Source organism: Schistocerca nitens, chromosome 8 (assembly GCF_023898315.1).
Source record: "Schistocerca nitens isolate TAMUIC-IGC-003100 chromosome 8, iqSchNite1.1, whole genome shotgun sequence".
NCBI lineage: Eukaryota > Metazoa > Arthropoda > Insecta > Orthoptera > Acrididae > Schistocerca > Schistocerca nitens.
In genome coordinates, this window is record NC_064621.1 from 442,723,373 (window position 1) to 442,739,467 (window position 16,095).

The window sequence follows — 16,095 nt, forward strand, 5'->3', positions numbered from 1 at the left end:
GGAATTACGAAGATTCTTAATGGACTGCAATCCTTTTCAACTCTGGGTTTAAGAATTTTGTACTGAACTTATCATATCCCTAGTTTCCTTACTGAGTAAAATATAGTTACTGTTCTTCATGGCTTCTTCGATGGACCTCTGAAAATTTTTTGCATGTACCCAGTCACCTGCATTGGGATGGATGCATTACAGTTTTGCTTTCAATATCATCACATTATTAGCATTTAGTTTCCTAATGATGTTTTGCTGTCTTCCTTTCCTTTAGCGTGAGTGAATAAGATTGTTAAAGCCTAGCTTGGAAGCCACAGCAGTCATATGTTCCATGGTTTGTTGATACAATTTAGGTCAGATACTTTCATGTACAAAGCACTGAGATTTTGTGATTTATAAAGCAAATACAAGTTGTGTTGAGTACAGAAGTTTGGGATTTTTATTTATCAGTTTTACTTAATATTGTGGTTACAGTTTCATAAGTTTGTTGTGATTTTGTTTCATTCTCTCTGCTAAAATGAACAGCTTATCTCTTGTGAAGTTCTCTATATGTTTGTATTCCAGTGTGCATATATGTGCCAAGCTGCAGTTACAATGCGTATACTACTGTCCCGTTGAGATGATTGGTCATTTTGTAAAGTGAACTTATTTCATTTGTTAGCCTTGATTTTTGAGCAACAGTTAAAACTCTTCTGGTATTTTTCATTTTGTTTGAACATTATCTTCACATGGTTTGATGTTAAACTTTCAGTGTGACAAATTATTTGGAGTCTAATATGCATTACTGTTTTGTCATCTGTACAGATTTTTTCCTAAATTTGTATATTGTCCATATTACCTGCCAAGATATTCTTAAATCATTAACATAAGAAGTTAGGATGTAAAATTATATAATAAAAAGTATTTTTACTCAATAACATCCATAACTGTGCAGATAAAATATGTGTAATGAAGAATAGGAAGTTGTAAGATTGATAAGGAGTCATGTATGATGTTATGACAAGTATCACTAATGTTGTGTTTGAATGCAGATGAAGTCCCTTTTCAATGGTGCAAGTGTAAAGACAGAGACGAGGTAATCGTTATAAATTCATATTCGTAATTTTTGTCTCACTTTTTGCATTCTGTTTCATCCATGAAGCCATTCTCACAAAATTAATGACTGTCTCCTTTCTTTAAAAAAAAAAAAATAAATAAAAAAAAAACCTACGTGGAAAACTGAAGCATATGTAAACTGTAGAAATGCAAACTTTAGTCTTTGAAAATGGAATTTAATGTTTAATTTTGAATCACATGTAATAGAAACAACAGTGATTGGATATTTTTTAATATTGTGAAATATTCTAACCAAAGATCTGTATACAAAGCAAACAGCGAAAAAAAAACTAAGGAGAAATTTGAAAAAGAAGTTAAAGTTCATAAAAAGTAATAAAACCTTGAGGTACACCTATGACATTTAAATTCTGTCATAGGCTGTAAAAGATCTGATGTTGTTGTTGTGGTCTTCAGTCCCGAGACTGGTTTGATGCAGCTCTCCATGCTACTCTATCCTGTGCGAGCTTCTTCATCTCCCAGTACCTACTGCAACCTACATCCTTCTGAATCTGCTTAGTGTATTCATCTCTTGGTCTCCCTCTACGATTTTTACCCTCCACGCTGCCCTCCAATACTAAATTGGTGATCCCTTGATGCCTCGGAACATGTCCTACCAACCGATCCCTTCTTCTGGTCAAGTTGTGCCACAAACTTCTCTTCTCCCCAATCCTATTCAATACTTCCTCATTAGTTATGTGATCTACCCATCTAATCTTCAGCATTCTTCTGTAGCACCACATTTCGAAAGCTTCTATTCTCTTCCTGTCCAAACTATTAACCGTCCATGTTTCACTTCCATACATGGCTACACTCCATACAAATACTTTCAGAAATGACTTCCTGACACTTAAATCTATACTCGATGTTAACAAATTTCTCTTCTTCAGAAACGCTTTCCTAGCCATTGCCAGTCTACATTTTATATCCTCTCTACTTCGATCATCATCAGTTATTTTGCTCCCCAAATAGCAAGACTCCTTTACTACTTTAAGTGTCTCATTTCCTAATCTAATACCCTCAGCATCACCCGACTTAATTCGACTACATTCCATTATCCTCGTTTTGCTTTTGTTGATGTTCATCTTATATCCTCCCTTCAAGACACCATCCATTCCGTTCAACTGCTCTTTCAAGTCCTTTGTTGTCTCTGACAGAATTACAATGTCATCGGCGAACCTCAAAGTTTTTATTTCTTCTCCATGGATTTTAATACATACTCCGAATTTTTAATTTGTTTCCTTTACTGCTTGCTCAATATACAGATTGAATAACATCGGGGAGAGGCTACAACCCTGTCTTACTCCCTTCCTAACCACTGCTTCCCTTTCATGTCCCTCGACTCTTATAACTGCCATCTGGTTTCTGCACAAATTGTAAATAGCCTTTCGCTCCCTGTATTTTAACCCTGCCACCTTTAGAATTTGAAAGAGAGTATTCCAGTCAACATTGTCAAAAGCTTTCTCTAAGTCTACAAATGCTAGAAACATAGGTTTGCCTTTCCTTAATCTTTCTTCTAAGATAAGTCGTAAGGTCAGTATTGCCTCACATGTTCCGGTATTTCTACGGAAGCCAAACTGATCTTCCCCGAGGTCGGCTTCTACTAGTTTTTCCATTCGTCTGTAAAGAATTCGTGTTAGTATTTTGCAGCTCTGACTTATTAAACTGATAGTTCGGTAATTTTCACATCTGTCAACACCTGCTTTCTTTGGGATTTGAATTATTATATTCTTCTTGAAGTCTGAGGGTATTTCGCCAGTTTCATACATCTTGCTCACCAGATGGTAGAGTTTTGTCAGGACTGGCTCTCCCAAGGCCATCAGTAGTTCCAATGGAATGTTGTCTACTCCGGGGGCCTTGTTTCGACTCAGATCTTTCAGTGCTCTGTCAAACTCTTCACGCAGTATCGTATCTCCCATTTCATCTTCATCTACATCCTCTTCCATTTCCATAATATTGTCCTCAAGTACATCGCCCTTGTATAGACCCTCTATATACTCCTTCCACCTTTCTGCTTTCCCTTCTTTGCTTAGAACTGGGTTTCCATCTGAGCTCTTAATGTTCATACAAGTGTTTCTCTTATCTCCAAAGGTCTCTTTAATTTTCCTGTAGGCAGTATCTATCTTACCCCTAGTGAGATAAGCCTCTACATCCTTACATTTGTCCTGTAGCCATCCCTGCTTAGCCATTTTGCACTTCCTGTCGATCTCATTTTTGAGACATTTGTATTCCTTTTTGCCTGCTTCATTTACTGCATTTTTATATTTTCTCTTTTCATCAATTAAATTCAATATTTCTTCTGTTACCCAAGGATTTCTACTAGCCCTCGTCTTTTTACCTACTTGATCCTCTGCTGCCTTCACTACTTCATCCCTCAAATCTACCCATTCTTCTTCTACTGTATTTCTTTCCCCCATTTCTGTTAATTGTTCTCTTATGCTCTCCCTGAGAATCTGTACAACCTCTGGTTCTTTCAGTTTATCCAGGTCCCATCTCCTTAAATTTCCACCTTTTTGCAGTTTCTTCAGTTTTAATCTACAGGTCATAACCAATAGATTGTGGTCAGAGTCCACATCTGCCCCTGGAAATGTCTTACAATTTAAAACCTGGTTCCTAAATCTCTGTCTTACCATTATATAATCTATCTGATACCTTTTAGTATCTCCAGGGTTCTTCCATGTATACAACCTTCTATCATGATTCTTAAACCAAGTGTTAGAGCTATGATTAAGTTATGCTCTGTGCAAAATTCTACCAGGCGGCTTCCTCTTTCATTTCTTAGCCCCAATCCATATTCACCTACTACGTTTCCTTCTCTCCCTTTTCCTACACTCGAATTCCAGTCGCCCATGACTATTAAATTTTCGTCTCCCTTCACTATCTGAATAATTTCTTTTATTTCATCATACATTTCTTCAATTTCTTCGTCATCTGCAGAGCTAGTTGGCATATAAACTTGTACTACTGTAGTAGGTGTGGGCTTCGTATCTATCTTGGCCACAATAATGCGTTCACTATGCTGTTTGTAGTAGCTTACCCGCATTCCTATTTTCCTATTCATTATTAAACCTACTCCTGCATTACCCCTATTTGACTTTGTGTTTATAACCCTGTAGTCACCTGACCAAAAGTCTTGTTCCTCCTGCCACCGAACTTCACTAATTCCCGCTATATCTAACTTTAACCTATCCATTTCCCTTTTTAAATTTTCTAACCTACCTGCCCGATTAAGGGATCTGACATTCCACGCTCCGATCCATAGAACGCCAGTTTTCTTTCTCCTGATAACGACGTCCTCTTGAGTAGTCCCCGCCCGGAGATCCGAATGGGGGACTATTTTACCTCCGGAATATTTTACCCAAGAGGGCGCCATCATCATTTAATCATTCAGTAAAGCTGCATGCCCTCGGGAAAAATTACGGCCGTAGTTTCCCCTTGCTTTCAGCCGTTCGCAGTACCAGCACAGCAAGGCCGTTTTGGTTATTGTTACAAGGCCATATCAGTCAATCATCCAGACTGCTGCCCTTGCAACTACTGAAAAGGCTGCTGCCCCTCTTCAGGAACCACACGTTTGTCTGGCCTCTCAACAGATACCCCTCCGTTGTGGTTGTACCTACGGTACGGCTATCTGTATCGCTGAGGCACGCAAGCCTCCCCACCAACAGCAAGGTCCATGGTTCATGGGGGGAAGAAAGATCTGATAGATCAATTTAATTAAATGAAAAGTATCTAGAAAAGAGGTTGCAAGGCAAACATCAACAGAAGTCAAAGGAGGGTAAAAGAGAGATGTCAAATTAATCAGGCCATGCTAGGGAATTATATTAAGAAACAAGATTGTAAAAGCAATAGATGAAATCTGCTGTTTCAGCATCAAAATAAATGATGGCTGAAATTGGGAGGATACAAATTGCAGACTGTCAATAACAAGAAAAAAACATTTCTGAAAAGGAGAAATTTATTGACATCAAATGTAAAGTTCAATATCAGAAAGTATTTTTCTGAACATATTTTTCTGGTGTGTTGCCTTGTACAGTAATGAAACATGAGTGATAGGCTATGCAGACAAGAAGAGACTGGAGGCTTTTGATATGTGGTGCTAGAGAAGATTTTGGGGATTTAATGGGTAAATCAGATTGCGAGTTTAAAGATAGTTAATTGAATTAGGGAAAAATGAAATGTACGATATAACCTTGCTAAGAAAGAATAGTTTGATGGCACACACCCTGAAGCATCCAGGAATAGTTTGGTAATGAAGGGAAGTAAGCAGGGGGAGAGGGCTGAGAGGAATTTTAAAGCGAGACCCAAGCTTGATTGCAGTAAGCAGGTTCAAGTTGATTTAGACTGGAGTAGTTATGTAGAGATGAAGAAGAAGGGACAGGTTGATAGAATACATCCTGTGGAACAACAAATCTTCAATTTGGTAATGGGCGTTATTCATTGGGGGGGGGGGGGGGGGGGGGAGTATTACAAATTGTTGAGGTAGGCTGACTTGACTACAGTAAGCATGGGCAGTGAGTGTAGATAGTGGAAGTTATGCATAGATGAAGAGGATAGATTAGTGTGGAGAGTGCATCACATCACTTCACATCATCATCCTGTTTTTGGGTATTTACTAATTTAGATGGTCCATTGTAAGGATTCCTTACTTATAATATTACTGTACATATGCAAGTTAGCAGTGACTAATTTTCATATGCAAACAATTATCCCTCATCTAAAGGTACATTTTGATTTATTTCTGCATAAGTCTGTAATTTAAAAGTATTACTGTTTTAGTATCTGTATATTTGAAAAAAAATGGATTCATATTTTGACTATTATTTTTTCTAGTCCCAGCAGTTTGACTTCCAAAAAATCAAATGAATTATTAATTGGAGGCCTCAATAGCCTGAAGTCTGCAGCTACTTCAGTCGCTAAGAAATTTGATGAAATTAAAGAAGCAATATCTGCCAACTCCACACCTGTAAAAGGAGTAGTTGGGTATGGTGAATTACATTTCTGAATATTCTTTGAATGTAACATAGTTTTTCATGTATTTTGAAGTTAACCTGCAGAGGCTAACTGTTTCTTATTTTCAGGTATCTAAATTATAATCTTACTTGTTACAAATAATGAATTTGGTGTGTACATTAACCTGGCTGTTAGGTAGACTTGCCAATAAACTTCTTAACAATAATTCAGCTTTTTTCCTGCCCACATATGTATGAAGTTGACTTCTAGCTTTTAACTGATATCAGACTTTATCATGCAAGAAGACAGTTTTCTAACTAAGAAAACTTGTAGAAAGGAAAAGCTTTGATTATTCAGATTACATCTGATGGCTACAATCGTTAAAGGAAACAAAGTGGCCAATCATATCCTGACATTTGCATTGAATGTAAATAAATAATTTTAAAAACTCTTCAATATGTGGCAAAAAATTGTGAATTGATTCTCAGCTTTGGTGCTCAGTTTCTGTTCATTCTCTTATTATTCGACATATTGTGTACACGTGGTACTCAGCAACATTGAAGTATTTGAGGGGAAGAAAAGAGATATTACCACAGAGAAGCTGCATCCTGTCTTTAATTTATTCAACAATTAGTTGCTACAGCATTATCATCACCTGATTTTGTTGTGTGGTGTGAAACCTCATATACTGTATATAGGGTGTTTGACTGTTATAGACACAAATGAAAGGTGCAAGTAGAGGACAGTGAAACAAGCAAATAATTGTAATAAACACAAACTGATCTACTACTTGGATGATGTACCTTATGGTGAAAAGATTAGTCTGTGGTACATAAATGATGTGCTGGTACACTTTCATGTGACTATTCAGGAATAAATAGTGTGAATCTTTGTCAACAAATGTATTGATCATGGCTGAACAATGACATGGCCTCCCAGGTCCCCCAAATTCAATCTGTTGGCTCTTTTTTTTGTATGGCAGTATTTAAAAGCTTTGGTGTATTCCAGATCTCTTGATAATGTTGATGAACTCTGGGGAACACGTTGTGGATGGTTGTCAGTGCCTTTGAAACATGCCTGGGACTTTTTAATTTTTACAGGCATCGATAAGAAGATGTGCTGATGCCAGCTTTCACATGAATGGTGGCCATGTGGTACACTTATTGTAAAGTGTTTGTTCTCAAGCGTGTATCTGCAATTTGGGTCCTCAGGGACTCTGTTGTAAGGTGATTGTGTACTTGATCACAATACATCATACTGGGGAAAGCATTGGTTTGTACCTATGATTACTAGGATTATTTGCTTGTTTCTTTGTCATTCAAGCACGTGTTTCATTGTATCCATAACAGTAAACTATTCTGTATGTATACTGCAACTCACAGTTTCATTTGGACTTTTTTTGTACCTCTCTCTTGCAAAGGTTACGGATTTCATAGACTAAATGATTTATACAGGTACATATACAATTACTTATCAAGTGATTCATGATGCATGATGCCAGTGGTTTGGTAAAATGTCTTAGTTATGTTGACTAGGTGAGGACAATGATATTGAAACTAATCCTTGAATAAAGTCAAGTCATATTGCAGCTTCTTTGCAGCCATGTCTTCCCTTTTCAAATTATTTCATATTATAGTCTGAGCAGTGTAATTTTGCTTTAGTATTCAACTTACGACAATTTGCAAGTATCAAGTGTATTAAGAATATGATTAAATATCTTGTAAACAAGACATAATATTTGCTTTGCATGATTGACACCAATATTTTTCATCTGTTTGTGGATACTCAGAAGTAGGAAAAGTAATTATAACGCCTTGCTTAATCTTGATTGCAGAAATGAATAAATAAACTACTTTGCAGAAAGACGTGTGTTGTTACCAAGTCACCTCTTGATCTTGAAATGGCTCTGCATTAGGATATGGTCAAGCTTAGTATTTGCTCAGCTGCAAAGTTAGTGTTCTTAAAAATATGGGAGAGGCATGATAAATAGAAACTGAAACTGGTCTTAATAGAATAATTAATCCGTACTATCAAGGCGAGAGCTCATAAGAATTTTGTTCCAAATCTGTGACACAAATCAGCTTTAACTTTCCTGGCAGATTAAATCTGTTTTGGACAATATAGCTCAGTTGGTAGAATACTTGCCCACTAAAGGCAAAGGTGCCAGGTTCGAGTGCTGGTCTGGCACACAGTTTTAATCTGCCAGGAAAGTTTCATATCATTGAACACACTGTTACAGAGTGAAAATTCATGCTGGAAATTAGCTAGTTTTCAAAAAGGAAAAGAGCAAAAAGGAAAAAGAGATGGAATAGAAAAATTTAAGTAGGCTTATTTTGTTTCCTGATACATTAAATTACCATACACCTAGCTTTGCACACTATCCTCCTCTAACTGTACTTGCAGCAGACAACTTGCACGGCTGTTCATTATGTGTGTATCATCATCATAAATACTTGAGTTGCTTCTATCTGTGATAACAAGTAAGGTGTGTTAAAAAGTAAAGGGACTTTTGTAATTTTGAGTGTTGCATTAATCTAATTTTTTATGTTGTTGAACATTTATGAGATGTATCTGTACAGTGTTAGCCGTATCGTGTATTTAATTTTGTCATGAGCTACTGAAAAGGTTCCATGTGTTTGGGTAGTATCAATGTTTATTTATTTTGTGTGGAAATTACTCAGATAATTTGCATCAAATTTTGCTTTTAGATCAGTATAAAGTGTGGTGAAGTTTCAAAATGCCATGCAACTCAGTTAAGTCCATAATTCTTGAAAAATTTACTCATCTTCCAGTACAGTAACAATTTCTTTATTTAAATATAACTCTCAATGCCTCTTTTCACTAATACTCCTAGAATATCCTCTAAATATTTCATATAATTATGTATCAAAAGAAATTTGCACGAAGAAAAGCTGTGTTCCTTCAGAAGGTTAAATTCTAAGTACTGATGATACACACATATAAAAGTAAGAAAAAATCTGTCACAGTGTTTGGAACCATCAGGGATAAGTTGGGAAAGACAGAGAGGAGGGGCTTCTCGTTCTTATCGTACATTGAGAGGAATGTGCCTATTGCCATGATGATAAAGGAGAATATGGAGACACCAGAATGATATAAGATTGAAGGTAGTACATTGATAAGCACTGTTCCAGTTTCAGTCCACAGATGATAGGACAGAGTGAAAAGATAAAAGGTTGATTGAGGAAAAGAATAAATGATGCAATTGAAAACTAAAAACAGATGATGGAAAAAACGGAGGGAAGGTAGGTGTGGGAGGTGGGAGGTGAATGTTAAGTGAAGAGAAATGGAAAGTGGAAGGAATAGTGCAATTAAGAAGTAGAACAGAAAAGGGAAGAGGAAAAAAAGAACAGAGAAAGTGAAGAAGAAAAATGATAAAAAATTAACAAGTAACAGGGTAAACAACTGAGAGGAAAAAAATAGAAAAAGGGGGAAATGGAATGCCCACCACTAAATTGGCTGAGCACATGATTGGAATCAGAAAAACTATCGCCTTTGGGGACCTCAAAACCTGTAACACCATAAAGACCACTTGAATTGTCCCATCCAGTACCAGTTTCCTTGAACTCCAAAAATGGGAACTTGATCTCCAATATATCCTCACATCGTGCCGCCCTCCTGGACTTACTCTCTGTTAACGACCATCACCCTCTCCTTTTCTCCTTCCAGCTATTTACTGTTGTTACTTGTTTCCCCTGATGCTTTCCTCTCTTATTATCTCTTTGGACTCTCCCCACACCCATCCCTCTTTCCCCCTATTTCTTAATTGCGCTATTCACTTAACTTTTCAGTTCTCTTCCTCTTAATCCATCTTTGCTTCTTAGTGTCATTTTCTCATCTTTGGAACTGAAGCTGGCACAATGCTTACCAATGTATTATCTTTAACTTACTAACCTCTCCGACATCTTCCCCTTCATCTTTGTCTCCCAGTGTCCGCACAAGAGGTGGTTTTTCACAACCTGCAGTCTGAGCAATTGGCCCCTCCTTTCTAACCTTCCCTGGCTTATACCTGTTTCATCCCTGGCGAAGGAACAAATGGTTCTTGAAGCTAGAATAGTTTTTTCCTTTTATATGTTGCTATTGGCAGAACTTAGAATTTCGCCTCATGAAGATAAATACTGGCCAATTGTTCTGACTCCTTGCACCTATATAATATTGTAGGTTCTATAGATAAGTTATATTCTGGACTGCCAGCAAGACCAATGCAAAACAGATATTTGTAAAACTGCCTCTGGCTGCTATGATGACACAAACACTTGGCATACTTAGCCAGGGGCTAATCTTTACTAGCAAGAAAAGTGGAAGCTGATGCTGTCTGCTTCTCATCCCCACACTGGATCTTACAAGGAAACAAAATGCATTCACAATTAAAGTGTAAACGTAATATTTCCCTTTTCTCAGATTTCTTGTTTGTTATGTCAGTTAGCTTAAGTTGTCATCTGTGGAATCCTTATTAGGCACACATTGCCAAGAATAAATAATTCATCAATAATCAATTAACTTCCCTGCTTGACCAATGACCTTGGTGTTTGGTCCCCTTCCCCAAATCAACCAACCTTCCCCAGTTGTATAACTGGGGTGGTCAGGGTTGCGCAAGTTGCCGAAGGGGCATTCAATTGAAAGATTTGCACTAGGCCAATGAGGCACATGAAAATATTATTATTGTTGTTGTTGTTGGAAATGCCATCATCTATAACCATTATTGTCAAAGACATTACCCAGCTGCAGTCCCATAAGTTATTAGAACACTCAGAAATAGCAGGTGAAGCTCAAGTTTCACAAACTGCTGCTCCCTACTGCAGAGACACTGATGGAAAAACTATTTGAGAGGGGGTGGAGGGTGATGTTCTGTTGCTTCTTGTTGGAACAAAAGATAAGTGGAATTATATTGTGAGCGGAATAGAATCAAGGTAATATTATAAAGCACTGAACTGTAGAACCTACCTCAATTCTGTTAGATCCCTATGGACATTTAAATGTTGTGGTCTTTATAGTGCTAAAACTGGTATGTAAAATAGCAACAAACATCTGTAGCAACACAGAACTTTTGTTTGATCATCAGCACACTCGTGAAGTAGAGGCACATGATGACAAAGTTTGCTGGAAGAAAGCTTGGGACACGCGCAGTGTGAATTGTTTGCATTTGTTCATATCTAGAAGGACAATGATAGAACCACATTATCTCCAACACTGTTGAACGGCTCTATTGCATATTAATAGTTATTTGTGTTGTTTTTTGTCAGTTATATACTCATCTCCTCGGTCTTATCTGGTAAAAGTATTTTTTATACAGCTACTCAATTGTGAATGATACTTAACAGCAAAAGGGAAAAGATGTACCATTATACAGGTGACTACCAAAAATAAATGAATATCATAGTACAAACAGCCACAAACAATGGATACACAGAAAACTTAGTAACAAAGCTGAACAATAAAATTGAGAAACAGGAAAGAGGAAAAGTCCATCTATCTCCAACACACAGACAGAAGAACAGGAACACCACAAGATGAGAAAGAAAGGAAACAGAAGATTGCATACAATAACACACAGTCACAAATACACACATAGAATATACAATTTTATTTTTAATTTTTTTTAATTTTTTTTTTTAAACAAGGCATAAAAATAACCCAACAAACCAACATTTCAGTTCAAAAGTACTTCCCAAAAACAACAGGAAATACAGATCTATACAAATTAATCTTGGGGGGGGGGGGGGGGGGATTACTCTATAGGTTAACAAATAATTAATTTCTGCGGGAAGCTTCTTGTGTTTCGTTGAGTAAGTAATATCCTCCAGCTTTGATTATGGTTCAAATGGCTGTGAGCACTATGGGACTAAACTTCTAAGGACATCAGTCCCCTAGAACTTAGAACTAGTTAAACCTAACTAACCTAACGACATCACACACATCCATGCCCGAGGCAGGATTCGAACCTGCGACCGTAGCAGTCGCGCGGTTCCAGACTGAAGCGCCTAGAACCGCCCGGCCGGCCCAGCTTTGATTAGTTTAAACTTCTATGAGTTCGAGCACTTACCTCTTATTGGATAATTACTGCCCCCCCCACCCCCCTTACAAAATTAAATTTTGTGGTGTGATTCATATTGGTAGTTAATGGTGCGGTCATATAAACAAATAAATTCTATTCATGATAAGATAAATTTTACAATAGAAGAAGAGCAAAATAGACAGTTAAATTTCTTGCAAATTACTGTAAAGATTTAGAACAACCAACACACGTTTTAAACATTGGAAACTCCAGGTAGGAGTATCAACAGTGCAGGAAAAGACAGATTGCTACTTACTATAAAGAAAAGATGTCAAGTTCGCAGACAGGCACAATTAAAAGGCACTTACATAAAGCTTTTGGCCACAGCCTTCATTGTGCGGGTGGGGGGGGGGGGGGGCGCACACACACACACACACACACACACACACACACACACACAAGCAAGCACACCTCATGCACACGTGACCACTAACTCCAGCATGCCAGCCCGAGATGCTGGAGTTAGCGGTCGCATGAAGTGTGTTTGAATATATATATATATATATATATATGTGTGTGTGTGTGTGTGTGTGTGTGTGTGTGTGTGTGTGTGTGTGTGTTTCACAGATGAAGGCTATAGCCAAAAGCTTTATGTAAGTGTCTTTTTAATTGCGCCTGTCTGCAATTTGTATCTTCTTTAAGGTAAGTAGCAGTCTATCTTTTTCCTATGTTGTTGTCTACACACATTTCACATATACTGAAAACTGACAACAACAGATACAATAATACACCAGGCATCATATCACCCAAACTCTCACAAACAAACAAACAGCACTTAGATACATATTAGAAATCAGGAATATACCAACTGAAGTGTGACACATTTGATGGAAGACATGTAGATCATGCCAGGAGAACATTTTACACCAAATACAAAGAGAATGGACGTATAGAACCACTTTTGCAGAATGCTTACAACAACACCAACACAAATTTTCCACTGAAGACACAGACAAGACAATCGTAAGGATAAACAACAACAAAAAACACCTTCTTACCTGTGAGAAAACTACCACATTCAGAAAACATAATGTAAAAGAAATAGCTCATAAATGATCAGACCAACCTGGCAAACCATACTCTCTTTAAACTATTAAGCGGGTATCAAAAAGTTTGCATTTGAGGCCATTGCCGCAGTGTATAAGCAACATAGCATGACTCCAAAACAGGTAAATAAACATGGGAGTAGTGTGACATTTAAGTCTTTCCAACATGCACATAGTAAATGCAAAAACCTGAACTACGGCAACATTCTTACCTAATGTACACAAATAGGACCAGAGTGCTGTTATTCTTTTCTTAGCTGCTGAAGAACAAACACCAGTAGACTTCCATTGCAGAACGAAAAATTTGTATGGGGCAACATATCTGTTGAAAACCACCATTGTGGAATGACAACTGCAACAAGGGATGCAAATGTCATAATGCAGAAGTTATACCAACTCAAGTGGGAGACACTCAAGCACGTGCCCTACAGTGTTGATCTCTCACCATGCTATTATCAAGCCTTTGGCCCCTTGAAAAAAGCCTCGAAGAGTCAATAATTCCTGTTGGACGAGGATGTGCAGTAGGCAGTTGTGAACTTGTTCGCACCAGAGGACACTGTGTTTGACCAAACGGGAAACGTCAACCTGGTCATCGGTGGCACGATTGCCTCAGCGCTCAAGGATATTTTGCCTGATTGGCATACTGCTTCTGGACAGTGTGGGAACTTTTTGATTGCACTTTATAATAGACCAGTTACATACAGACATAAAGTTCAAACTTAATCATTTGCTTTTGCTTAACACCATCTGTGAGTATTTGCGTAGATCACATTGTAACAGCTTATCTCTGTAACCAATAAAAATTGGACACATGTTATATTAAGTGTTTTATCCGAATTAGTGTATACTATCACCTCTTAAAATATTTACTACTACTCCTGAAACATCCTGTATATAATTGTACTGTATGTTGTATTATACTGTATACTGTATAATGTCTATAGCCTATCATGTAATGTTATGAATTTTCTGTTCACCAGAGTAGGTATGTTTGTGTGGTAGTGGTCTCTTTGTGATTGTAACTAGCTTTCCATAACTAACCACTGCATTATATCAGTCAATATGTGGATGTTTCCAGTATGCTTCTCTGTTGCCAACTTGTGGAACTTTCCTCAATCTCAGTTAGCTTCTGTATTCTATAATTTATTGTGGATATTGGTTTTAACAATCACAACCCTTCAGAGTTTTGATAGCAGTTACTCTTCAACTAATTTCTTGCAGTTATTAATTGTTTCTCATTTCCCTGAAGCTTCCCAAGAAATGCTCTTTCTGTAGTAATCACAGATTATGTTTATTGATCAGGTATATAATGGATAGGAATTACATATTTCTGATTTATGCTCTGAATTCTATCTTAAGCTTCAGTGCATTATGATATACCCCCTGCTTTGTTACACCCTGTTTTGAGTAAAAATTTTCCATTTCATATTTTTATGACAGGCAGGGATATCAACCTGAATATGAGAACCAATATCTTGAGGATGAGTCAGTTGACGTAACAGCTGCTGTGCCTGAGAGTAGCAGGAGGATATCTAGTGAATTCTCATACCTCGATTCACGCAGTAATTTATGGGAGTTATTTGGTGATGGCAGCAGGAAAGGAAGTTCCACGAATCTTCACCCACTTGGTGAGATTAGTTTTTAATTTTATTCTTTTTTCTTTTGAATTAAAATCATTCTGTATAGTATTATATAAGCTGTTCTATGTATCTTTATTCATATATTCATTTGCTCATTTCTTCATACGCATAACCGGAGCTTGGTAGTATTAGGCATATTCCTCTAATTTATGATGTTTAAATTACCTCTTGCTAAAAACCAAAATAATTCTATTTGCTGATTATGCAAGCTTCACACTCGTGATTTGTTAAGTAAGACACATCTACCAGCATTGAATTGCATCCCCTTTTTGCCCTGACGATGGCAGTCTCGTTGGTGTCTTATCACAGCATGGCCCTGAGAGACAATATAGGTATTGAATAACCATCTTGATCCTTGACCATTAGACCACTGCACTAGCTGATAAGTTTTAATCAATGCAGGATCCAAGACATGTACATCTAGCTTATTGGAGTTCTAAATGTATTGAATAGGTTTGATGCCCACATTCACAGGCATTAATCAAAGCTGGATCCAAGGCATGTATATCTAGTTCACTGGTCTCCTAGATATGCTGAATAAGTTTGACATCAGTGGAACAAGATTGCACAAACATTGCTTTTGCACTGTTTTTTCTTGCTCAAGGTCAGATTACTTGGGAAGTGCTGCAGTTGGAAACACAGTTGCATAGATCCCTGTAGTATTCACATATGAAAGAAAATAACAAACTATCCCAGGATCCGTTCTGTCCCGTGTAAAAATCATCTCTACAACCTGCTGGAACAGTGCCTTTTGGAAAGTGGAATGCATTACATCATGAGATTTCTGTGTAGTATGCCTTGCTTTTAGCATATACCAATATGTACTGCAACTAATCAGTCCACACAATCCATGTTTTGTGCATCCATTGTGCACACTAATCTCTGTGTGTATTGGCATGGGCTGAGCAGAGAAGGGGGCCAGAGGCTTCTGTCCCCACAATGAGGTGGTGGTTCTGGGTGACATGGCTGCTCATTTGTTGTCCATCAGTGAGTGTTCTGCTTCACTGTGATCCATCAATCCATTGTTACAATCTGTGCTAGTTGATAGCAAAACCTGTCGTCAATACATGATTGATGGATAGGTAACTCAGGTAGTGATGATTTTCCCTAAATAAAGGTTCTCGCAGTACACTTGGATTTGGGGTTGTGGTGTAGTGCCTACACGATCTAGGAGTCATGCTATCCTATTCATTGAACACTAACAGTGTGGCCGTCATTATATCGTGCTGATATGACACATCTCACCAATACTGCACTTGCGTGTCATACAAGTTGCCAGTATATGGATAACATCCCAGTCATG

The 16,095-nt window shown here is 37.6% G+C and overlaps 1 protein-coding gene across 3 annotated transcripts in view; it reads left to right on the forward strand.

Annotated features, from left to right (window-relative positions):
• LOC126198446 (DENN domain-containing protein Crag) overlaps positions 1-16,095 on the forward strand; it is a 345,330-nt gene that overhangs the window by 222,257 nt on the left and 106,978 nt on the right. For all 3 annotated transcript variants that reach the window (XM_049934770.1, XM_049934769.1, XM_049934771.1), the window contains 2 exons: positions 5,914-6,063; positions 14,593-14,780. In XM_049934770.1, the coding sequence (XP_049790727.1) occupies positions 5,914-6,063; positions 14,593-14,780 (338 nt within the window). The remainder of the gene's footprint in view (positions 1-5,913; positions 6,064-14,592; positions 14,781-16,095) is intronic.